Consider the following 27,466-nt stretch of genomic DNA (forward strand, 5'->3'; position numbering starts at 1 on the left):
ATACACGACCTTACCATCTACGCCATCTGGAAGCCCCAGTTTTGTTGGAGAACATGGTATAAGAAATTCACTGGTCACATGTTGTTCTGCTGTTTGGCACCAATGCAGCTCATGTGCAGGACTTGATGGATTTGGGAAGAGAAATTTTATGGGTAAAATACAAAAGTGACATTTCAAAGGTATACAAACACACAGGGGTGACCATACCCCCCAAGGCCAATGGCGCATCCCCACCAAAATCATGCCGTGTGGCCCCCCAAATAATATGATTCGCGCTCTTAAACCATATCGTAATCCCCACAAAGTATTTAATTACGATAGCGTGTCTACTGAAAGTAACTCTTTTCTTAGCTCTTTGTCACAAATGATGCATCTGCTTTAAATTAAGCAGTGTACCAACACTAAGCATTATATTTTAAGAAGTGATGTTATTAATGAATATCAAGAATATATTGTAATGCAGCTATAGTGTTAAACTTCACAATCAACTCAGTAAAGCTCCAAACTCCGCTCGCAAAAAATTTTTACATCCATTTCTTTGTAGGCTTTCAAGAATATTAATTTAATGGTGTGTCAATACTTTCTTAGGATCCAGAGATATGTAGTCTTTTCCAGCTTCTATTTTGGCACGTTCGGGGTAGAAAACATGTGGATACCATATCGCTAAATACAGTCTCCAAAATTTCATGTTCGAACTCTCTTCACTACAGAAATCCCTTGACAATCTAAAATTTAACATTTTATCAAGAGCTTCATATCTTAGTAGTCAATCCTGCCACCAAAATTTCCATGCCAATTTTAGACTTACTGTTGATATTGAAGAGTGGATATTGCCTCCTCCAAAAAAATAATTCTCAGTCTCCACACCAGAATTTCCGTAACAGTCTGATGCCCGGTTCGCCCAAAACGCGTTAAATTTTAAAGACGCGTTAAATCAAGTTAACGCTACATTAGCACATCGAGGCATTTCTCCAACCTTCGTTAAGGATAACACACCTCTAATGTCGTCGTTAAATCTAAAGGCACTTTTTGGCTTCATTAAGATGCTTAACAGCGCGTCGTGTTGTGTCGGAAATAAGATGGCGGAATTGCGTGTGCCAGCTGTTGTGTTGTAAGGTTATCCAAAACCGATTTGAACACATTATTTTCATACGAATATATCAACCAATGTACATATTTGTTTGTAAAACACACTACCATCCATTCGGAAATTATTCCCTGTACATACGTACAAGTGGTAATAATACTGTCTAACAGTGCGCTTGTTTTTTTAATTTTTTTTTTAACAGTTATGATAAATCATAAAATCAAACATAAAATATCATATTAATCAACCGTTCCATGTACAAGGTACATTTTCTGAATGACTACCATTTCATCACATAATGAATAACCAAACATAATGTAAAGTACCGTACTACACATGTATGTTTCATTAAGAAAAAAAGCTTAATCCTAAGCATTTTCAGGTATTGTAGTTTCGTGCATGAACATTGTAAAATTATGCATATATGTGTTTGTAAGACACACTATCTACCATCCATTCGGAAATTATTCCTTGTACGGTACGTTCGTACAAGTGGTAAGGGTACTGTCTAACAGTGTACTTGTCCTTCTTTTTACCATTTATGATAAATCAAATATAAAATGTCGTATGGTATATATATATATATATATATATATATATATATATATATATATATATTTCTTTAAAAAATATTTGTACAAAACAAAAAACACAACCATTCAGAAACGTCCCTTATATTGTACATATGCATGGACGGTAAGCATACTGGTAAGTATAAGACACATTATACGTGTCTTTTTTTTGTGAGTGATTATTTGGAAACAGTAGATTACTTGTCTGCAGTGTCACATTCACATCAATGCCAAAGTAGTGACTTGCAATATTTACATATTATTTAATTGCCATGGCAAAGCAAGTTAAGTTATGCATGGTGTACATTTCGTGAAATGTTATCTTTTGTTGAGGAAAATTGTTATAGCAAACACACGTTCATTTCCACCTTTTGAAATGCCATATTAATATAATTAAATTTATCAAACGTTAAACAGGTTACCCTAACCTAGAACAGTAGCTTTTATTTATATGTTTATGATCTTGTATTGGCAGTCGGCAGACACGCATTTAAATCTAACTTACGAAATTACAATGTAACTGTTAATCTTAATACATAACATTTTCGGTGTGCGGACGTAAATACCTAACTAACATTCATTTCTCAAACATATATTTATGTGTTACACATTACTTTATTTATTGCTGTTCTTGGGATTTCATACAAAAAAGCTACGCGCTTACGCACAGTCTACTGTCCACGGCGCAACCAACCAAAACGTTGCATTTCTCGTATGAAACTATGAGAATAGCAAGGAATCAAAGCAAAACTCCTCTAACATGTCATTAGTTAACGGGCCTATAAAATCGTTCGAGCGAACATTAAAAGCTTAACAGGCTGCTAAGATTTTAGTGATGCGTTAACTATCAGCTCGTAACAACGTTTTAACGATGTTTGAGCGAACCGGCCATAAGACAATAGTAATACACAAGAATTTGATACCTTCCTAAATTTAATGTTCAATCCCCTTCTAACTAAAATACCCGCCATAATCTAAGACCTAGAGTTGGATAATGTCCCCCCAAAGTTTAATTCAGAATCCCCCCAGAACCCACGTGTCAATTAAGGCCTAATATGTAAGAGTTAAATATTTCTCCCCCCCCCTTTCAATAATGACCTTAAACACTTTCTTTTCTTCATCTAATGGATTAAATATGGTGCATTTAAGGTGTGAAATTTTTACATATATGTTGGGAAAATATATAAATGTTGAATTTTACATTATTTGAAGGGAAAAATCCCCCCCCCCCCCCAAATCTCGATGGCGCATCCTGCGCCATAATCCCCCTCCCGTTTGGGCACACCTGCAAACACAGTTGGTAACACTATCAGATCATATCACGTGAAGAAAACTTAAATTATAATCTTTACTTAAATATTTGCTTACAAATGTAAACTTGGAAGCCGTGTTGAGTCTGGAAATACTAGCAGAGTATACAGCAGAGTTGAACACATTCTCTCATGGACTGTTACAATTTCTCTATTCAAGTCTTCCAAAGCCGTTTTCCGTGATCAGATGTAGCATAAAGAGCAACGCGGACTCACTGTAAGTAAACAAGTCTGTTCACAATTCTTTTATAGCTCAGAAGAGAATAACATGTTCTTCAGTATTAGTGGAAGATGAATATCAGAGCTGAATTGATGAAAAGGATCAGGCTTCGCCAAACGCCCCGAGCCACGGCCCTACTTCCCAGATTTGCAAATGCATGGCGAGCTAGCCACCAAAATTGGATCGACATCTTCATGACAGAGATCGAGAAATTGCTGTCATTCACGGCCAGACAGAGAGACTGGTGGAGTTATGTTCATCTCCTATTAGATAGGTCTAGCATCCCACCTAAATTTAACTTATTGCCCTGGTAGTTATTGATATACCGATAGTGAACATGGATTGACAGTCAAGACCAACGCCTGAGGATATTTTTTTGAGCGATTTGCTCATTAATACCCTCTTATTTATTCTTTTACTATGTAGGTGATTGTCATTGTCGTTGTCAAGGTTGTACGTGAGAATGATTCCAGTATATTGGAGGATTATTGTTACTGCTCGATAGTTGCTGGGCAGCAGCACCTGAAATGAATTCCGTGATCTACCGGTAGCTGCTATTCACCGGGTAAGGCACTCAAGTGTTACCCTCACTTCCACACAATGCACTCTGAACTTCATTACTGCAAACTAACGAGGGTCTGCCGTCTGGACACGCAGTAAGTATAATCCTCTGTGAGGCTTGTATTGTGTCCTTTCCATGTGTATTGCTGATTGCTCTTTCATCATCATCCTCATCTCCGCGATTAGCCAAATGTGCAAGAAAAATTGACGTAAAACGACGAAATCAACTTGAAAAATGTTAAGAATGAAACAATGTCTTACTCAGGATTTGAACTTAGGTTCCATTCCACCACGGAGGCTCTGTGATAATTAGAGTACACTGGTACACGGTCTATTACTATACCTATCGCATGTTTCAGAACTGACTCAGTGTAGTAATGCGTGAACACATTCCTGGTATGAGGAAGTTCCCCACTATTGATGTCAAGTAGTGTGCTTCGAAAACGCTAATGCTTCAAGAACGTCAAAGTTTTACCTCTCGCAAGACAAAAAGAAAATCCATCTTTCACGGACCTTAACTCAGCCTATCTTTTTGCCCCTTTGAAAGAAAAACAGTCAAAAGAGGAAGCAAGAAATCCATTTTCGATTATCTGCGGACGGTTTTGCCTTCTTTCTTTTTCCCAACTTCAAACATGCCTTAGAAGCTGTTATGTGTTAGCGCATGTGTGGAATCTTTGCTCTCCTACTTATCCCACCATTTCATGTACTGCTCCGCTGAACACTTCAAATGACTGACGACGGAAAAGTCACATCTTTTCCCTGTCCATGTGTTGACAAAGCAGCGGTTCAGAAAACCCAGTACTCATGTCCAGAGTTGAGTTTTGCAAAGTTTCTTCTTTCTTGGTTACCTTATTTATGTTTTTATGGACTTAAGAGATGATTTTTGTTGGGCTCCAGGATGACTCAGATAACCTGGCATGTTGCCCAACCATCGTCAGATTAGCGCTGAGACTGTGAACAGTTCCATGAATTTGTTTGCAAGACGGACGTGCAAGTACATTCCATAAACACAAAAGACTGCTTAGAATTTCCAAAAAGGTTTCTTGAAATAGTTTCTCATTAACAAAGTTAATATGCATTACCTGCTGTGTGGTGGCCTACCGTGATAGCACAGTGGTAAAGCCTCGCTGGACCTTTCGCCTGCTCTAGCAAAATACTTTTCGAAAATTCAGCGTACAGTGGTTGGGATTTCGACTGTAGGTCAATTTCTGAGCAAACTATTTGAGCTTAAAGTGGACTTCTAAACAAACAAGACTTGCTGTGAAAACTCTTATACCTCCTACTTAATTCGTTACATGGCATTGTTGAAATATCTGTATGAAGACAGAGTATCAGATTTCATGCCAGTCCTCTCCTAATCTATGTAGTGGAATTGCATTATTTAAACTCAGGCGATCAAGGGCTCAAATCTTGGAAGTTTTTTTTTTAATATTATTTGTTTACATTCTGGTATTAAGAAGTTAGAATCGGGCGTACAGTGGATTTCCAGGCTTTGATAACATGTTCGCTTCTAGCACTGGTATTGATCTGGCAATTGATACTTCATGATTTATTACTATATGATACCGCCATGCAGGTGGTTCGAATCATGGGTGTTATTCTGTTTTGCTATCTCCCATCCATTTCATCACGTTCGTTCTTGTCGTTGCGATTGATTGGCTGTATAGCGATGCTATTTTAAAGTTCTTTATCTAATGCGAACCTTCGGTGCGAATCTAGTATCTGACGTCACCTTCGGAACTCCTCACGCTCGGAGAATTCCGTTCAGCAGGCGCATGCGCAGAGACTATAGCGTGTGACATTACGCAACTTCACCATAGTAAGCGTTCATTTAGAGGTGCTGACTGGCAGCTGACCGGCTTCAGCATTACCTACATCAAAGTTCTTTTACAAGGAAAAATCCGACAGGAGCTGCAAAGTTCTAACCAGTGGACTACACCACACACAATCCTGAAGAACCATGGTTTTGGGGCCTGCAATTTGACCAGCCAATAAACTCTAGGAGACTTCGTTGTATCGTCAGAAACAGAATACAGGAATTGTATATGGTAGTGCACCAGAGAGGTTGCAAGAGCTTTTGCAACAACATGAACCCAATATCACAAGCTCTAAATCCTAGGCTGTTCGGGGAAAAAGCACTTTAGTCAAAAAATGCAATTTTACATCGGACGGTTCTTTATGTTTATTTTTTTAATAACAAACATTCCGGACATGGTATACATGTTGGACCGTCACTGTTTAGAATCTTTACACGTGCCAAATATAAAATTTTACTCATAATATGTTCTTTAATTGAGTCAGTGTGACTTAGATGAAAGCAACGTAAATTCGAAGTTTGTGACTTGTGTGCCTTTCCCAAACACCCTACAATCATCGTAGGGACTACAAATGTTCACATAGGGGACCCCTTCCGACCATTGACAGCAATGTTGCCGAGAACACTGTATAGTAGACAAATTGTTACGTCGCGAGGTTTATGAAAAATTCCTACCCCAAGTCCGCCCGCGGGTCTATCATTCGTGCACCAAGCAGCACCAGCACCGTACACATTGTCATGCACCATCTGTCGCCCAGAAGACGCTGCAGGGGTTTTTGACATCGCCCCAGCTCTCCCACTTCCACACGCCAATTACTTCTCCATCTCGCAAGGTCAGATGTCCACTCGCGGTTCGTGCTCTGATCCGCGATGCTGCAGACAGATCCCTGGCGACGGAGGTAGCAATTATGCCGCAATAGGAGTGGACGATAAAACCCCGCTGCCTCCTGCCTGGAACCCCCCGCCGCACTACATCCTAATCAACAGAAAAGCATTCATTTACCAGTCAATTTCATCCGCTTCTGCTGCTCAGCGAAGGCAACATAAATTACAACGCTCGGGATTTGCTCCTCGCTGGCCGTTTTCAAACTTGAAAGCTGCTTCTTTTTTTCTACCTCCAAACTTGTTGCGTGCGGCTTCCACCTAACTGCAATCCCATCACGCACCACTCGACACGCATGTTCCTCTGAGACGGTGGCCCCTCCACGCGGCAGATCATGAGATGCCTTGTACTCGAGAAGAACTGGATCCACGCAAGATGGCAATTTGTTTTTGTGGCGAGGAGAGAGAGAGAGAGAGAGAGAGAGAGAGAGAGAGAGAGAGAAATTTTCATTTGTGCTAACCGGCACGGCAACGTCCCGAAAGGCCGACTGTCTGGAGGAGTCAAAATATTAGCTCTTTCACCCAGCGTGGGGCATAATTTACATTTAGCGCTCGTCAAGTCCCGTGTTCGTTCCTTTGGGAAGAGTTGTTTTCTACGTCTGTTAGGAGACCAACTAATCTTCTGGGTTTCATCCTTTGATGGTACTTTTGGAAGCTCCCACGTAGAGGAGGGGTCAGCAAATTCCTATGATAAGCTTGGAATCCCAGAACAACGCAGATCCAGCGGAGATATTTTATCTATGATTGTCCGTCCATAGTCCACACCTCAGAGAAACAGATCCCATAGTCACTTAACAACGAAATATAGGTTGTACCTTTTTGGCCTCAGAACCATATCTCGATGCTTCGAAAGAAGTTACTGGAACCGCCTCCTTATTGGACATTTTTCTACATTTACTACATTACTGTAGGGATAACAATCATTTAACATTATATAACATATCCCAATTCCCGGAAACATCCTAAGCTCTCTCCCCACAACACAGATTATCTTCTAGTTTTCTTACAATTGTTTTGCTTCTATCCACACAACCAAACTGGTGAGTATCTGAATTTTATGCAAATCCAAACGAACAGTCCACTGATAACCAAAAGCTTAACACGTCCATAAGTAGGAACTCTGATAAACTTGATTTGATCACATGATAAAGTTTCACCAGCTAGCACCACTCTATCGCGTGGACTCGGAAGTACAATCGCAACACATGCAACATATTTTTGTTCATTCTATCTGCAGGAATTACTATCAATCATAAGAAACGCGCCTCCCCGATGGCGCAGTGGTATCTTCGTCGCCTTGTAATCAAGGGGTTCCGGGTTCGATAGCGGTGGAGGCACATAGTGGTTCAGATCCCACTTTAAACTGTAGGTCCAGTCCCAATTAGTCTTACTCTGCATAAAGAGGACTTAAAACACCAACTCAATCAATCAATTATAAGAAACGCATCCAGTATATGTACAAATACGATGGAAGTTAAACTTCGTACCCCTCAAATCAACAAAGTGTATGCAACATTGGTTGGTTCCAATATCATAAGGTTAAATATGTTGACTCTGTGAAGCGATATCTAAGTATACAAAGAGAAGGATAACTCCATTATTTTGTGAAGTTCTAACGAAATTGAATCTTACAAAGGGTGTATTGACTCAATTGATATGAAGGGCGAGATATCCACACACAAAAAGTCACAACAAAGCAATCGTCTCTATCATGAGTGTGATTGCACTAAGAACCTCACTCTATGAAGAAAACAAGTGTAAGAGGCGTGGATGATTGTGGAGAGATAAGTACCAAGAACCATTCCTTCATTTCCATATCTTCGGTCCGAAATCCATGCTTCCGCCCTTCCATTCTGTTCGCTTGCATTAATTGTCAGGCACAACAGTTGGGAGACTGTTGATTGATAGGCGGTGCCCGGGAGAGCATCCGTTAGGACGATGTGAGTAAAGAAATGATTTTTCACGCACCTCGCTCGGTCTGCAGGAACAACTGGGTATCTGGGAGCCAGCCCCGGGAGGATGAATTACAGGCTGACGCATCGCGCGAAGCACCCGAGACGAGGGGACCAATGAATCAAGCAGGTGGGGCTCGTCATTAAGTCGCATGTAAAAGTGGCTGGTCCAAATGATCAGAGAACGGCCCCGGGAAGACAAACGAGGCCCTGATAGGGCCCTGTATGCTAATGGCGATCCATCCGTTTTGGTTAGGCTGCCAGGTCTCCCAAGATCTGTGGTGCTTCCGTCTGCCACCAAAGAAGTTTGCTCGTGTCTAACTTTAACGAACACTTCTTCTTTAAGTCCGCTTTGTGCACTGGGAAAGGTTTATTTTAAGTGAACTTTAATGTCTCTCGCCTTTGGTGCTAGCGGTTCCGGGTTCAAGAGGAGTTCCAAAATTTCGGTGTAGCGTGAGGGCAATATGTTGAAGCACCTCAAGGTAATCGTCGCAGACACCTGTCTCGGAAGCCAGGAAACGGGACTCGATTTTGACTACCAATTTTTGACATTGCAGGTCAAAGTATATCATTGTACGGCTTAATGAAATTCACGAGAGGAATTTGAACCTTTCGTTATCACATTCACAGCGGAGGGGAGTAAAAGGCAACCGACACACAGATTATTTCAAATGACGCGGAGGAAAAGAATTTGCACTCCAAGGGCTTGCATAGTGCATTCATATTATTACTAACCTGCCCTTTCCAAGGACTCTTGGGATGTAAGAGGCACCCAAATGCCAACCTCACTTCCACGTAGTACACCCTGGACTGCATTTGGCAGACTAGCTAGGGTTTGGCGCATGGACTCACGGCCAGTATAATCCTCCGTGGGGCTTGTGTTGCATGCTGCCCTTGTGTGTTTGTGAATGTCCTTTCGTCCAGTTCATCTTATCATCCTTATCTTCGCCATTAGACAAAAGTGGCAGAAGAACAAAGTAAAATCAGTCACACTCAATCGAAGGACTCTTGCAGGAAGCACGGTCAGTCACCATGTTTTCAGGAAACATAAGTTAGGCAACAACATCCCTCGGTGAACAGGGCACTCAGTGACGGGAACTGTACGAGGATTTGATTTCGTTTGATGTTTGTTATTCAGCATCGCTGTACTGCCACTTTTGTAATCGTAACGGTGAGGATGAGAGCTGATATGAGGAAATTGATGAAGGGACAAGCACAAAGAACACCCATACCCAGGCGGGGATTCGAATCCGGTACTGCTGGCGTTGTAGCTCGATGTGCTAACCATTCCGCCACCGAGGTCAGAGGAACCGTACGACAATAACCCTTCTGGTCTATAGAAAATGGACAATTTCTTAACGCAGTTATTAATTAAGATTTTCCTCTACTCTTTGTTAGTGATGATAACAATATCAGCAAAAGTAATACCATCATCACCAATAACAACAAGTACACTGTACATTTATCTGAAGAGCCGATTTCCTTGTCTCCCCTTCCCCACAAAGCAAAACATAATAATTTCTACCCCGTGTGTCCTCACCACTGCTACTGCCAGTTCTTGGCATGTAAGATACCAGAATTGCGATTGTATTTTTTGAAAGGCAGGTAGGAAAAAAGAACGGGCAGGCACATTTTTTATATAGAGCCATCAGCTCTGAAGGGCGTGTCCGGTATCCTCGCAGCTATGTATTTTTGTGTGCGTATGTTGCGTGTCTGTGGGAGTGCGAGGAAGTTGCAGCTGAACGTGCATCGGCCTGACAGAAGAAGAAAGAAGCAGGTGCCCGCTCACCTGCTGCATAAACAATTCTGAAGATGTTCTGGGAGAAGAGTGCCATCTTCAGTGTTTCCAGACGCTGCTTAATAATACTAAAAAAGGGTAGAAGCTCACAAGATTCGTTTGGGTTTGATGTTGTTTTGATGGAGAAATGAAACCGCTCATTGGCTATTCCTTTTTGCCTGCTTTACTAAAGAATAATAGTTCTGGTGCACCGATCCACCACCATATATGTAGGGTGCAAGGGGCAAGCTTCTCTGAAACATCTTTTCCGCGTAGTACACTCTATGCTGCTGGCTAACGAGGTTATGGTGCCTGGCCAGTATCAATCTCTGTGGGGGTTATTTTGTGTTGTCCATGTGTGTTGGAGACCAGAGGTCCAAATATGGTGGTGATTGATTTTCTATCGCTTTTGGCAATCACGACGATGAGGATGAGTGAAGATGAGATGAAACTGAGAAGGGTCACGCACAGGACGAGACTTGAACCCGGGAACTTCGGTGTCGAGATTGAAAGTAGACTACTTAACGCGTTTGGCCACCGATTTCAGCTCTGAAACTGAACCCACAACCTTATATTTAAGTACCATCTTGATATCGCGATTATGTGTACTTTACGTAGCTTTTTACCACATTAGGTTAATGGTGACTAGCTGAACGATTCAGTAAAAATTGATGAAGGAACACACGTAAAGTAGAGCCTATGAAAAGATCGGAGGCCCCAGAATGAGCATAATAAAGATCTAAACTAATTTTCACACTTCGTGCTTAGTCGCAGGTTCGAATCTTAGTAAGAATAAAATATTCTTAGGGTTAGACCTATTACTGTAGCCCCAAATATACCTATGCTATCGGAAAATATGCGAACTACAAGCTTCTTAGCGATTTAAACATTCGACACTATCGCCACTTCTCTTTCTCTCTTTTCTTTCAGGAGGAGTGATGGTAGATCAGTATTTATTTCATCAATTCACCATCCATCTCCATCGTCAGGAATTATTAAGAGAGGTAAAAGAGAGAAGTGAATGCGTGTAAAATATTTTCTGTTTTGGAGATGGCGTTTGGATATCTGATATAAGCTCTCCTCCCCCCCCCCCACCTCAGCGCGACGCCAATGGACGTTATAGTAAAACCAATATCCCCCTCTAACCGAAATGGGAACCAATATTTGATCCGGCACATTGCGAACTTGTGAGTTGGCAACACCGAATACGATTTTTTTTTATCTGCGCTATAATCGAGCAAGAAAGAAGCACCTTGCCGTTTTCCATCCTTTGGTCTTTTTCTTTCGAACTCGCGAGCTCGGGAGCGCGGATGAAAAATTTATAAGGCCGTTCGTTCATAATAAGTGGATTTTGAAAACGAGGTGGTCGTTGGCTCGTTTTGCGTGCGGCCCAACTTCCGGACCTTAAAGAAAGAAAGGAGAAAGACGGGATGCGCACCGTGACAGGTGCAAGAGGGTTGCTCCAATTAACCACCGAGCTGCTTTTAAGAGGGGGGCGGGGGCAGAGGTCTCGGTAAAGGATCAGCCAAGTGCTTGGTCTCCCGGAGGAACAGTTTTCAGATACGATTTAAAAGTGAGACGGGATGATGATACACAAAGTTTGAAACAAAAATTGAGTCAGTTCTAATTTAAGTTCCCCTTAATTGCAGTTTAAGTTCATAAAAAGGATTGTTTTAGTTCAAGCTTAAATAGTTAAAAGAAACTATTCATCCTTCATAGTTTCAGTAAAAGGTAACTTATCTCCTTCAGTAAAGATGGACTCTATCTAGTTCAGGTTCCTTGTAATGGAGAACTTCTTCCTGCTTCAAATTTCTCCTAGAAAAAAGGAGTGCTTTGGAGCTTTTCTAGTCCAAATTGCTTCTAGTAAAGAAGTCTTTCTAGTTCAAGTTACTCCTAGCCATAGAGGAAACTTTTCGCAGTCAAAGTTTCTCTTAGTAAAGAACACTCCTAGATCAAGTCTTTTTGGAGTTCAAGTCCATTCACAGAAAGATCCTATTTCAAGTTCGTTTCAGTAAAAACGAACTCTTCTTAATTCGAGTCTGAGTTCGACTTTTGTTATTTGTAAATACACTTTATGCACAGATAGTCTAATCAGGACTTGACGTTCAGTATTTAAAGTTGGATCCGAAAAACTACTTGCTTACACAAAGAATCAAACACGGGACCCCTTGATTACAAATCGACGACGTTACCACTACGTCATTGGGGAGGCCAGTTCTTAATTAGAGTTCCTACTATTGTCACTGCCAGCGATCATAGGAACATACGAGCAAGTTTCTCTTCAGACATTCTCGTCGGATATTGGCCAGTGATGTTCCGTAGACTGTAAGAGTAGGATACGATGTCTAGGCGTAGATCGATCGATATCTAGACAGTGTAAACTACACTAAAAATTAATTTACTATGCTATTTGGAAAAATAGTGCCATTTTTAAATTACTTTGGCTCATATCCAGAAGAAAACAATTCTATTTACAACGACAACAAAAATCTAATTGTTATGTAGTGCAAACTGAAGGATTTTACTAAGTACAGTCAGGGACATGTATGGGATGTAACAATTCCGTTAACTTTCAATGGAATCGTTACAACCCAAAAGTGTCCGTGACTGTACTAGCTTAAGGGGACTTTTAATAAAACTGAGACACTTACCTGTGTGAAGGAACAGGTGGTTTTTGAGGTTGGTGTGCTTGCTGAATCCTCGGTTGCAGATGTGACACTTGAAAGGCCACGACCCGTTGTGTACGTACATGTGAGACTTGAGATCTCCTGGCGTCGGGAAGGACTTTGAGCACAGCTGACACTTGTGGGGCTTCTCCTGGAAAGACAAAATAAATGAGAATCAAATTATCCTACATCTATAGTTTGACGCATATGGCATAACCAATGGTCGAATTGAAGAAAGGGAAATTGTGGAATTTCCTTTACCATAGTTACATTAATATTTTATTTAAGTATTTAGTTGGCAGTCGAAATTGCCGGCGTTAGACGATAAGTTTTACTGTCAACTTATTACAGTACAGTTGGTTGATTGATTGACTTGCAGTATTTTAATTCGCCTTTTGTGCCACTTTTGGCGAATTTGCAAAGATGAGGACGAGTGATGATATGATGACATTGATGAATGGACACTCACAAATACTCATGTCCAGACCATGATTCAAACAAGGGACCCTTGAAATCGTAGCGCGATATGCTAATTACTCCGCCAAGGGGCCGGCAGTACAGTTGATAAATTCGTTTCCAACCAGGGAGGAAAAATATCCATCCCCTCTATGAATATACGCAGTATCATACTTAAATTTTCATTATCCGTTACTAACTCTTAATATTAAAAATAATGTCATTAGAAGTATTGAGATACAGTTGACGCTGTAGCTATAATTTACAAAGACATCCAGAGGAGAAACATTTTTGTGCCACGAAAAAGGGAAAAGGCAACCCACTATGGAGACTTCAACGAAGGAATGAACAGGCAACTCGCAAATTGTTGTAGATCATTTTTTTGTGACGCAAATGTGATTTGCAATCTAATTTGCATTGAAAATAATGCATATATAATATCAAAGAAAGGAGTGAGTAATATAGAGGAAGGCGATAAGAAAGAAGAGAGAGAGAGAGAGAGAGAGGTTCACGAATAGCAACACAATCAGGAAGTAAGGAAGGAAGTGAGGGCTAAGAAAGGAAGTGAGAAAGATTAAGGAGAGGGAGAGAGAGAAGTGGAGTGAGAATGAGTAAAGAGAGAGTGATATGATAGAGATAAAGAGGGAGTAATAGAGGAAGTGAGAAAGAATAAGGAGAGATAGATGGAGGAAGTAAGGAACAAAGTGGGAATGAATAAAGAGAGAATGGTGTGGGTGAGAGAGGAAGATAGATAAGGAAAATAAGAAACAATAAGGAGACAGTGGGATGAGACATAGGTGAAGGGAAGCAAGTTGGAAGGAAAACACATGGAGAGGAAAATGCTGTGCGAGGCAGAGAGAAGTTAGTATGTGATAGAGGGACTAAGAAAGATAGCTGGTGGAAGGGTGAGAAAATCGGAAGAAGTGAGTGGGAAGGAAGAAAGAGTAAAAGAAACAGCGATATGGACGCGGCAGTTGCAGTAATAGATACCAATTCGACCCATCTGGGCCTGCGTAGCTTATTGTGCAGGCGGCACCTGGGAAGTTAGAATCGGTAACGTCTTCAAGTGGGGATAAATTGGTGGGTGGAAGAGAAAAAAGAAAAACGTCTTGACCTCCTGTTCCGTCGGGCCGGAGATCCATATGTTCCCACGGGAAGGGGGAGGGGAGAGACTGTTGGATCAACAAATTCGATTTCATCGCCTCCTAAAGGGGTAAGGAGCCCTTGGGGGCTCAACCGTCTTTTCCGAGAGTCCACCATATGGCGGAGCAAGTGTTCACCGAGGCCATTGTTGTTATTTGTATTATTGTTCTTCTCATTATGTCCGTGACAATAATTATTTTAAGTAGTCGCGCACCCGCTGAAGGAAGACGAAGGAAAAGAATTTCCCACCGAGAAAAAGAGGGAGGAGGCCAAGAAAAAATAGAGGAAGGAAGGAGTAGCTCTCCCACGATTTTCGGTTCTTTACTATTCCTTACGCAGTGTTGCCAACTAAATGCATGAAAATGTTACCATATGCCTAACTTCGGATTTGAAATCTCTTGCTTTCAACTGTAAAGCACAAAACACAAAGGCTCTTAATTTGCCTGGAATGTATTAGGCGAAACACCGGAGAAACTATCAACGATTTTAAGCAACGACAAACGTAGATTGTCGTGTAAATGCGGTACTAAAGGATGCATTTATTTCTCAAGGTTTGTTTTTAAGTGACAAATGAGGCTTGTCATTTCGATGTGAAAGCTGCTGAAGATTCTTTCTATCTTTATCTCTATCTTTTTGTTTCTCTTTCCATCTCTTTATTTATTTATTTTCCTGTTTCTTCTCTTTCATCATTTTCTCTGTTTCTTTTATCCCTTTCTCCCTCTCTCCTTTATCCTGTTTCCTTACCTTCCCCTTATTATTACTCTACTTGTTCCTGTGTTTCTTCATCTCTTTCCAGTGCGTCCCCGATGGCGTAGTGGTAACGTCATCGCCTTATAATCAAGGGGTCCCGGGTTTGATACCCGGTGAAGGCACTTGGTGGTTCGGATTTCACTTTCAACTGTCGGTCCAGTCCCGATTATCCTTCTGTGCATAAAGTGGACTTAAAACTCAAGCTCATCTCCTTCTTTCGCTTTCACTCTCTTTATTTCTCCTTCATTCCTTCATGTTTGTTTATCTCTTTTTATCCCTCCCTTTCTCTGTGATTCTTGCTCTACTTAAATGATTCTGAAAATTTCCTCATGTGTAAGGGTAAGAATATTTCTCCGTAGGCTATAGCCCACGTTCTCCCAGGTGGCGACGCCACAGAAGCCGCTACTTATTCTTTTGAGCTCACTCCCAAAATCTCGATAATGCCTTCTACCTTGTTTCCTTCGCACTTTTTGGATGTTCCTTTTATCGATGTATAGGAAAAAATACCCAGTTCTGGTTTACTAGTAAGCAAGCTCGCACCACTGCCTCGAAGAGGATCTTGCGTTCGTTTCTGAGTAAGCGAAGGAAGTGGTCCCCTGTTCGAATTGCAGCTGTTGAGCGCCGAGGAAGAACAGGTGCGAATTCCTTGAGGAGCTCTGGCGTGCGCAGACAATGTTCAAGACGCCAATTATTTGTGCTTTTACTGGTCGACTTATCTGATGACCCCGTCCGTAGCTTCCTCTTCAAGGGGACATACGGAACCATCAAGGCGGCCACATTGCACAAAGACCCTTGCCATCGACTTCTGGCTCCCGTGGCAACTCAAGGAAGGCAGAGGAGGACAAACGAAGGAAAAAAGTGGTCTAGTGACACGTAAGGAAGTGCAATCACTCAAGACCACGGCCGAAGACGCTGTGGGGTGGAGTGGACTTCAAGGGAAATTTCTGCCAAGGAACGGCATATGTGGGGAGGTCCTCAACCATCTGGCACCAAAGACGACACACGCTGTTGTCTTGCACAATACACTTCTTCTTATCGGCTGGGGAAAGGCGAAAGGGGGAGGAATTTTTATGGTCATGAATGGCTGAAGTCCATGAATAATCGCTTCGTGAAATTCTAATGAGGATTTTTATTTAAGTCTCCCGTCCTTTGTTCCGTGGTGTCTCGACATGCAATCGGAAGTCTTCAGCTTTTACAGTGGCATATGTTCTTTATATATTCAGAGGTATCAACCATGCTTATCTGTTGTACAGAGTGAGATCAGTGTTCCACTAAATAACATACTGATCTCTATGGTCCACAAAATCAGAATAATATGAAATATGTTAAGTTTCGAGATGTAAGAAATTTTAGGGGCTTTTAAGTGTAAATGTAGCACTACAATGTAAAGAAATTTACAGGAGCGTCGCATAAATTTGAGAAGTGTAGAGGGTTTGGATCATTGCACAATTTAGTTCAGTGTTCCACTAGGTAACATATTGTGATCAATTCTCTCCATATCAATTCCGTGATATCTTTGCTACACAAAGTAACTCACTGGGGTATACAGTGAGCTCCTTTGTCACACAGTGTATTGCGTTGAGATCTATGCTTTACAAAATAACTTACTGATATCAGCATCCTAGAGGGTAACTCAGTGAGATCAGTGTTATACAAATGAACTCACTGAGATTGATTGACTGATTGATATGTTTCATTTTACTTGCCTTTTCTGCCAGTTTTGGCTAATTGTGAAGATCATGGAATGGAATGGATGAAGGGACAATCACAAAAACACAGGGGCAAAACACAAAATGTAGACAGAGAAGTATACAAGCTGTGAGTCCAGACGTCAAAGCTTCGTTAGCCTGCAAAATGCAGTCGAGGGTGTGCTACATGGAAGTGCGGTTGCCATCTGGGTGTCTCCCGAAAGGTGACCCCTAACACACTGAACTCATTGATATTTCTGATCCACAAAATTACTAACTTGGCATTATAACTTACTGAGATAAGTGTGCCAACAGATTATCACATTGGCATGACAGCATTGAGGTGCTTCAATGCTTGAAAATGTAATTGGTTAATCCCAATATCCCAGATCAGTATTCCACAGCATAACTCATTGAGACCTTCGCTCCCCATTTTAACTCATTTAGTTCAGTACTTCACAATGTAAACTCATTGAAATTTCTTTGTAAAGTAACCCACTGATATCAGTGCTCCACAATATCGCTGAGATCTTTAATTCTAAAGCACAAGAAGGAAATGCATCTTGTGATATACTTAACGGATGCGGCAGTGTGTATAAATGAGAAATGATGTTCATGCCCCCAGTTATGACCAAATAAAATGCTTACCATGGATTCAATCCCAGAAACCAGGACATGACAGTACTGAAACCCATTTACTTGCCTGCTCCAAACCCAAATCCAGCCACTCCCCGAACAGTCCCCCGGGCAAGACCAGCATGGTTCAAGGTGTCAGAAATCCAATTTTTGTAATCGGAAGAGGGACAAGGGGAGCACCGTTGCTCTAAGTGGAGGACCGATCGGGCGAAGGGGGAAGGGTGTGTTTCCCAATGGAAGCAATCAAGCGTTATGGATCTCAGACCGGTCTTCTTAGCGGGTAGACGGCAAAGCGTATCTCGCCAAAGGATCGCCCGTGGCCCTCGACCACTACGGCCAGGTAGCACCGAGCGGCCAGATTTATTTCTCACGTACCTTCAGTAGCCTATAAAATTTACTGTGGACGACTCCGTGAGCACGCTGTTGCCTCCTCATAAATTGAAGTCCTGAGAAAGACCTTGCGGATACAAATGCCTTCACCCTCGTTGCAAAAGTTGCTAAATTTAGTGACTTTTTTCTCCTCTTGTATACCCACCGCTGAAAAAAAATGATATAGTAATAATTACCTTCTTGTACCCAATATTTTACGTTCTTGTTTCTGCCTTGCAAGCCTAATGAATGGCCAGGGCTGCTGTGGAGTACTGCAGGACCGAGCTTGTACGAGCAACAGGGGGTATGCTTGAAAAGGAACTGAAATTATTTTGATGTTGTCCGCCTCTTTAGCGCAGGTTAGAGCAGGGCACAGAGGAGTCAAGTGGCTCCCCGGTAGCGTCCTCGGTCCTGTAATTAAGGAATCCCGGGTTTAGTTCCCTAAGCGGGCAAACCTCAGCGGTTCGGATTCAACTCTATATCCAGTTTTGATTAGCCTCTCTGCATATGAAAGCATGGGGTGAAATGGTCACTAATTTTGCGCGCATAGAAAACCAGAACAGTTTCGTAATTAGAGCACTTGCACAGAATAGAATTACTTAATTTCCTATGAGTCATTCCTTTGTGTATTGTTATTTTGTCTATCGTTGTGTTTATTCTATTTTGAATTGATCATATGTGTTGCATAGAACTGGGGAGTAGAGTAACGTAATGCACAGCGCTACATTTTCGGTAACTGTATTAGTATCTCAATTAGATCAGCAACAGTAACAGTTGCATTAATTTTCTAAATACAGAACTGGCAGGTTCACGGGTTAGAACAAAACCTGATTTCCTACAAATGAAGAATGGTGTTTTTACTTTTGTCAGAAACCACTATATGGCAGACTTAGTGTGGACGTTGAAGGCGTTGCGTATTAGTTCAGTTGGAATGTCTTATCTGACCATATTGTATGACAAAATAATGTGTGTATTGGTACAATGCCCAACAACGTTCTGCAATGCGCCCTGTCGAAACGCGCGGAAGCGGCGTGAGGAATTTCCATGCGAGGTCTCGCTCTCGTGTCCTTCCGCCTGTCTTCGTGTCCTTCCGCCTGTCTTCGTGTAGTTTCGGCATCTCTTGCAGAGGTAAACAAAAGACAAACGCTATAATTTCTCAACACACGGTACTTCGGAGCACCATGGTAGGCGATACTCTTAATGCTTTCTTGAGGGGAAGATATTTAAATTGTAATGTTACTTTTTTAAAGAGTATCTGCCCACAACTCTATGCTAATCTATATGCAACTGGCCAGAGATTATGCGTCAGGGTTCTGCTCTTCGCCAGCTGGTAGTACGACTAGTTCAAGCGTTGCCAAACATAATGCAAAATCGAGTGACTTGACTTCAAAGCTCGGGTAAAGCATGGATATTTCTGATTGCACCCACCGTAATAGGCACTTTCTAGTCTATATTCGCTGCTCATGCGCGATCAGCAGATCGAAGCGACCCGATAACCGCTGTTAGGGAGAATTCACACCGACAAGCGACAGGCGACAAGTGCCGCTTGGGAACGAACCAATCAGCAGCAACTTTTCACACCATAGCAGAATGGCAGGTCGCACAGGCCTGCGTCTCTTGTCGCTTCGGCTCCCCTAAGAAAACATAACAGTTCGAGCGACACCCAAGCGACAGCGCTTGTAATTTGAAGCCTGTCGCATGTCACTTCGGTCTGAAAGCTTCCTTGGATCAATAGCATATATTGCAATGGATGATAAACAAAAATACAGTGGAGATAGGAACCCGCAACTCACATGGTTAAGGAGTCATTGAACATAAAACGCCATATTTGTACAGAAGATCTTTATTTTTTTAAAACAAAATAGTATTTTTTTCATAGCAGCACTTCTTGAACCGCGAGTAACGTGTAACGTTACTTTATCGAGAAACTTAGCAAAATCCAACAGCAACAAGCACCAGGCTCTTTGTTGCACGAGAAATCCTAATCTGAATATCTTAGTGTCTGAGGGAGCGACAAAAGGGAAACGTCTTATGTAGTGTAATTTAATAACTCCTGCTCCCTTTCCTTTTATCAGACCCGAAACAGCGCGGTTATGAACGCTACAGGGCTCAGAGGACCAGAAAAATTCTTTCCGACGGTAATTTGATCTTTGAGACAAATCCTCCGTTAAAGTGGACACCTTTTTGTGTGAGAGAGAGCGGCAGATAAGCATAGAAACGTGTTTTCAACGTGTCACTCACGAGCTAGGGAGGGACGACTCCCTCCTCCGCTCTGTTTTAAAAATACAGGTGCTTTCCTGATGAAGATTAGGAAGGCATTATCTTCTACTTTGTGACAGGATGGCTTGACGTCCTTTTCGGCCTTTTTTTAATGTGGAAGAGAAGGTATTTCGTTATATTTTCCCAGGAAGAGGATATTTCAAACTTTTCACAAGTTTTGTTTGTTTCTTTACCTCTTGATTTCCTAAAACGATATTGATGTTGAAGTTGAGTGCATGTCCAGGATTCGTATCTACGACGTATTACCATTACGTTAACTCATTGAGGTCAGTGTTCCACAAAAACACTCAGTGATACCAGTGTTTCACAAAGTATCTCATTGAAGTCAGTGTTCCACGAAATATCTCACTGAGATCAGTGGTCCACAAAGTAACTTAAGCCCCGCGACAGGTTAAGTTTGCAGAAGGTTTTATGTATCAATCCACGCGAGAACGGCGCTCAGCATTTCCCGTGTCAGTCTTGCCTCAACCGCCGAGCTGTTCATATCACCGACAGTGAGAAAATCGACAGTACTGCAAGCGGAACTATATTCTGCGCGGACATTTGGGTCTATATATGCGAAAGGTTGCTGCAAACTTAACCTGTCGCGGGGCTTAGTTCAGTGGTTCGGAAACCAACTCATTGAGATCATTGTTTCACAAAATAACTCTGTGAGATTAGTGGTTCGCACAGTGATTCACTGAGATGAGTTTCGTAAAATAACTCAATAAGATCAATGCTTCACAAAGTAACTCATTGAGGATCATTGTTTCACAAAATAACTCAGTGAAATCAGTACTTCACAAGTAACTCACTGAGATATTATTTTCACGAAATAAGTCAGAGATCAGTGTTTCACAAAATAACTCACTGAGATCAGTGTTCAACCAGATGACTCACTCAGATCTCACTCAGAGTCTAGGTGAATGTAGTTTCATTCCCAGTGTGGGTGACTGATCTGAGGTGTAATTTTTTTCCCCGACATTGTAACTGCATCAAGACGGGCTCTTTGACTCACCCATCTTGCTTTGGGACAACACTGGGGAAAATGCGTCCGGAGCGTGGTACTCATTACATCACTTCCACCACGACCTTTATTGTTATTACTCTGTACATCGATGTATTTTCGTTGGGCAAAACATCCAGAAAAGGGCATCCTTAAGTATCCACACTTGGGCAGAACCACATCACAACAAATCGAGTCCCCCAGTTGGCCACAGTGTTCTGGTAGCTGCGAGAAGAAGCCCTTTCAACACGGTCCTGCAATCCCCACGACATGCACTATTCCCATCAACAACTCAACGTAAAACCATACTCTTTTTCTCCTTTTGCGCTCACCGTAAGAGGTGCGTATGGCGTTCTTCAGCCATAAAAAAAAGTTAATGCTGTGAGTAATTTAGCCCAGTAATGGCGCGTCATAAAAATGCTTTCGTGTTTGTTTAACGGGGAACATCTTCAATGAACGAAGACGAAGTACCTGGTACTTCTCTTCACCGTGCGAGATCGAGGAATTCGCTGGTCTTCAAACATGGCCTCCCCCCCCCCCCCATTCTTGCGAGTGGCCATCCTGCTTGCATTGATTATATTCTTCTTAGGTCATTTGAGAGCTGGGCTCTCGGCTCGACCACGGTATCGCATGGTACTGGGAGACCAATCACTATAGACACGTGCAAATTTCAGAAAAAAACTGATGAAAGCAACAAAAGTTGATAGAAGAACTGTGGTTGTCGTTAATCGTAATGTTTCACGTGTTGTTTCATGAAATATCACAAAATAACTCACTGAGATCAGTGCTGCACAAAGTAACTCACCGAGATCAGTGTTTCACAAATTAACTCACCGAGATCAGTGCTTCACAAAGTAACTCAATGAGGTCAGTGCTTCACAAATAACTCACCGAGATCAGTTCTGCCCAAAGTAACTCACTGAGATCAGTTCTGCACCAAGTAACTCACTGATATCAGTGCTTCACAAAACAACTCACTAAGATCAGTGCTGCACAAAATAACTAACTGAGATTAGTGCTTCACATAATAACTCACCGAGATCAGTTCTGCACAAAGTAACTCACTGAGATCAGTGCTTCACATAATAACTCACCGAGATCAGTGCCTCACAAATAACTCACCGAGATCAGTTCTGCCCAAAGTGACTCACTGAGATCAGTTCTTCACAAAGTAACTCGCTGAGATCAGTTCTGCACAAAGTAACTCGCTGAGATCAGTTCTGCACAAAGTAACTCAGTGAGATCAGTGCTTCACAAAATAACTCACTGAGATCAGTGCTTCACAAATCAGTGCTTCACATAATAACTCAACGAGATCAGTGCTTCACAAAGTAACTCATTGATCATGCGATGTCAGTTAAGGATTATCCATTGTCTAGAGCTTCTAATCTTTTTACTTATTCTAACACTACATTTTGAGAGAGCATCTTCTCTCTCGTCTTCAGATGAACAGCACTTTCATTCAGTAATGAAAAGTGCCAATATAATGGCCAAGTGTTTGTGATATTATACACAGAACCTAAAATGAGGGGTCAGGGGGGGGGGGAAATCAGGTAAGTCAATTTTCTGTTGTAAGCGAGGTAGTGGTGTTCTTTCGATAAAAAATTAAGTAAACTCTGAGTGAGATGTATGAAATGAAGAAAGTAGCATTTATCTCATTTCCAACTTGCTTCTTTCCCTATTTCATACCTCTCAGCCACGCCTTTCTTCTTCTTGGATCAAAAGAACACTACTACCTCGCTTACAACATAATATTGACTTTGGTTTTGTCCCCTGACCCTTCAAATGTATCGATTGGCACAAATACGAGTATGTAAGTGTTTTTGACTCCAGTTACTCATTACAGTGCAGTAGGATACATCAGCCTCGATTTGATTTGCATCGAGTTCTGTGTGTTCCGTTAATTTTAAGGAATTTAATGTGCGATGAAGTACGTATCCAAATCAAATATATTTGCTTATTTCTAATAGAGATAACGCCAGAGGCCCCGGGTTCGAATTCAGGCTTCGGCATGGGTGTTGTTATTCGTTCGTGAATATCCCTTCATGAAATTCATAATATCCTTACTCATCATCATCATCGTCGCTGTTAGTCAAAAGTGACAGTAAAACGACGTAAAAGAACCTAATTCAATCAATCAATCAATCTAACAGAGTCATGGCTGGAATTTTCTTTGAATTAAAATTTATAACTTTTGTGAACGCCACAACACTTGATTCAGCTTGAAGATTTGAATGTCTAGAAATAACATAACCTTTACACCGATTTCTTTGCATTCAACTGCAAAAGTTAACGCGGAATTACAGTACATAATAACATAAAGCTTCAGGGAGAAAGAAAAATTGCACCACCCTGTCACGGATCTTAAGGAATTAGTTCTTGAAGTAATACAGAGAATTTTGTCTCGTTTTGTGTGGAATTCGGTTTAGGATGTGTGCAAAGTAATGTACTCGTTGCCTAGAACATTTTATTTCTTTAGCAACTTATAACGTATGCAGATGCTTGCTGTCCTAGAAAGAAAAGCTTCTGTTTTCCTTGGTATTTCTCTAACCTTCTCCCCATACTACTTCTTTGCACATATAAATTATTGCTGTCATTAGCTGCTTGAATTTAAAATCATTGCCAATCCACGTGTCAGCCACGTAACCCAAAAAAGGACATACAAACCAAGGAACGCAAGAGGATAAACTGGAGAACTTGCCACCGTGTCCTCCTCATTTACTCTTTTTCGGAAACAGACGGCGGCCTGGATCCAAAGCCTTTTTACCAAGGACAGATATAAATGTCATTCCTTGTCTTTTTTTCCTCGGCCCCTTGGTTTAATACCGAGCGTGCTGGAGGGGCGCTGGAGCGAGTCCTCCAGGAGTCTGATAACGAAGCTTGTTAGGTATTGGTCCCTGTGACAGGCTGGAAGAACAATCACCGGATTCCAGGTGCTTATCTCGGGACCCTAAGATCTTACATTGCGATTCCTTCTCCAATTTCAATACCCTTCGTTAGTCTATCTTTTTTTGTTTTTTTACTTCTTCCCAATGCCAACTCTTGGAATTCACATCCAATTACGGTGTTCTGGAAACGGAGCTTTACTGGTTATCGCACACTCTCTCAAAACGACACCCAGAAACGGCAAGATTTACTTTATTTTTTGTTTTTGTAATCCTCAGTCGAGGGCCCCCTTTTCTTGTTTCGGCTACCGCAGTCAATTCTAATTGGTCCATTACTCTACGCCAGGAATGCTATCCAATTAAGGGACCGGGAGCTTGTTTAGGAATTCTCGCCGCTGTCCTGTCCGAACCAGTTTCGTCGCCAGTGCAATACGAGCGACGTTATCTAATTCCTGTCCTCCAGGGCCCCGAGAGACTATAACACACCGTCACTTATGGCCGCTGGGATTCTACATCTTATTTCGTTTCACAGGGACCCTTGAAACCTCAAATCGCATCCTGTAAGTGCCCGTGAAAGGGGCGAGTTACTTTTCAAGATGTGGTACTGGTGTAGATCAGCGACCCCCCCTTGGCCTACTATTTAATTCCGAAGGCCCAACAAGATTTTTTTTAAAAAAAATTAAACACCAAGTCGTTTTGTGAAAAAAAGTTTATCATGCTTAATAACCTTAATAACTATGTAAGTTATTGCAATATCGTACTGTACTACGCAAAGTAAGAATTACTGACGGTAGATAGGGGCACAGTATGAACATGTGAATGTAGAAATACCATTAAAGGATGAAGCATGTGGCAACAAGGCATTTGCCGTTCTCCTCGAGGTGAAGCGTCAACGGTGAAAATTCAAGCATGTAACGTTCAAGACCACATATTTCAAATAACTTCCCCGATTTTTTTCGATATCTGCAACGGTAACAGAGTTGTTCTATGCTGCCTGACTTTTCAAACACCCTGTAAACACTTACTTTTTGAACATTCTGGACATATTCATTGGGGATTATATTTCGTGTTAAAAATCTTCAAAATATAGATCGCGTGGTTGAGGAGGATTGGTGACCCAGCGGAGGAGTAGGCCAGCAATATTTTGAGCGTAACTGAACCCAAAAGAGATATTTTTATAGCACTATATAGCTTCACAACGTAGTAAGTTACTCTTTTGAGTGCGAAAGCTGAAAAGTTATGGACCCAACATTTGTCGTTATCCCTGCAAAGAAATGTACCAATTGAAGGATCAATAACTATATTTTTATTCTTCTTTAAAACCATTGAAGGAACCATGTCGGAGAAGAATGTTGAAAGATTCTGGTTTTGCAGAACAATGATCCCTCACACACAGCTGGCAAGACAGTGGTTGTTTTGAAGGTTTTGGGGTTTCAGTGCATACACCATCCATCCCACTCTCCAGACTTTGCTCCGTTTGACTATTACCGATATCGTAACCTTAAAAGATGCTGAAAGTGCAGACAAGTTTCCAAGGATTCAGAGGTAATTGCAGAAACAAGACAGTTTTTTCAGACGAGACTAAATCATTATTTTTGAAAGGGTTAAAGAAACTTGAGACACGGTGTGCCAAGCGTGTTGAACTTCGGGGTTAATATGTTGAAAAGCAGGAAAGTTTAACGGTTCAAATCACTTCCATCTTCATCGGGCCGAAAATGTTTGGTCTCCTCCCCTTCATAGATGAAATCGGAGAGTTCCTTGCACAGAAGCCAGCACCTTCGTCTGTTCTTTGTACTCTTGTAAGGTTATACCCTTTGAATCTTAAAGAAGCAACCTGCTACTCGCAAAATCAAACAACGAAACAAAGATCTTTGTGAAAGAATCGCACTTAGGTTATCAACCCGGTCCGAAGAATTGATGATCCGTGTCAAGTTGTACTAGAAGATGCCCCAACACAAAGGTAAATGCGGTATAAATAATAAACAGAAGAAATTAAAGCTTCACTGCGGTGAACCAAACCAACACTAGAGGCGTCGTACGTTATTGTAACGAACCTTTCCCCCCTTGTATAATCGTTGGCGGCGGAACCACTGATGCGAAGCCAAGGAGGGTGGAAGATTTTAAATACCTGAAGCAGCCATCCGAGTCCGTGACAACAGCAGAGCGATGGTCGCCTTCTTGCTTCGCAGCCGCTACAGTAATTCAGTAATTGGCCAACACCACTATTATTTCCAGCAGCTTCCAGGAGGAACGGTACCGATCTTTTTTCTCTCTCCACTTCAACCGCCCCCCTTGTTTGGACGCGGTGTAGTGTTTTCCAATACTTCTCGTCGGCAATCATTGCCTTTTCTCCAGCCCTTCTTGTCAAGTGGCTGTTACGGGCCACTGGTAATAGGTATGCGTTGGCCTCGGCATAAAGATATCAGGATTACTTTTTGTCTTTGGGCAAAACCAAACACTGAGTTCTCGCACAGGAATTTACGTTTCGTAGTCTTACTTTCTTCTTATTATGTTTCTTGAGGAGCCAGGAAAAGAAGACAATCGCTGAACGCAGGATTTTACAAGGTTGCTATGTATGATCACAAAGGGTAGAGCAAGTATAAATTTGTGAAACAATTTATCATTTCCCATAATCTTACTTTAGCGATACTTCACAGCTCCACGAACTTCATTTAATTGATAATCCGGTCTCATTAACTTTAAAAGCTTACCTTTCTTTCAGAAAATTTGCTGATTTTAGCTCTTATTAGCTCCAAGAACTCTACTTCAACGAATACCTCTTCCTGTTAGTTCTAAATAGCTCTTATTTGAACATTAATCTCTTTCTGTCAGCTTCGAGAACCTTTACTTTCCCATTATGTTAGATCCAAGAACCTCCACTTTCAAGATAATTCATTTGCTAGCTCCGACATTCTGTACTTGAAAGATAATTCCTTTCTATTAGTTCAAATAACATCTACCTAAACGATAATCTCTCCTTGTTAGCTCCAAGATCCTGTGCTTTAGGATCATTAGGTCTAAAAACCTATATTTGAACACGAGTATCCTTCTGTTAGCTCCGAGACCCTCTACTTGAAAAAAAATCCATTCTGTTAGCTCCAAGAACCTCTACTTGAACAATAATCCATTTGTTAGCTCCAAGAATCTGTTTGAACGATAATCACTTTCTGTTAGCTCCAAGAACCTCTACATACTTGTACAATAATCTCTTTCTGATAATTTCGGAAAGCTCTACTTGCATTATAATATCTTCAGTTAGCTCCAAGAATCTCTACTTTAAAAACCCAAGTAACGAACAGTCTATTTGTTTTGATGCCAATAATGCGTACACTTATTTTGCTTCTAGACATAATTTCAGCAGAGTGCATCATCAACCCAACCAGAGTACTAAATGTCATGTGACTGTGCGCTGTTCACCGTAAATCTGAGAT

General features: G+C 41.5%; 1 protein-coding gene across 2 annotated transcripts in view; it reads right to left on the reverse strand.

Moving 5' to 3' along the window:
* LOC145987800 (uncharacterized) overlaps positions 1-27,466 on the reverse strand; it is a 171,312-nt gene that overhangs the window by 44,127 nt on the left and 99,719 nt on the right. For both annotated transcript variants that reach the window (XM_083122506.1, XM_083122505.1), the window contains exon 6: positions 12,829-12,994. In XM_083122506.1, the coding sequence (XP_082978632.1) occupies positions 12,829-12,994 (166 nt within the window). The remainder of the gene's footprint in view (positions 1-12,828; positions 12,995-27,466) is intronic.

Source organism: Lepisma saccharinum, chromosome 5 (genome assembly GCF_977018435.1).
Source record: "Lepisma saccharinum chromosome 5, izLepSacc3.1, whole genome shotgun sequence".
Taxonomy (NCBI): Eukaryota; Metazoa; Arthropoda; class Insecta; order Zygentoma; family Lepismatidae; genus Lepisma; species Lepisma saccharinum.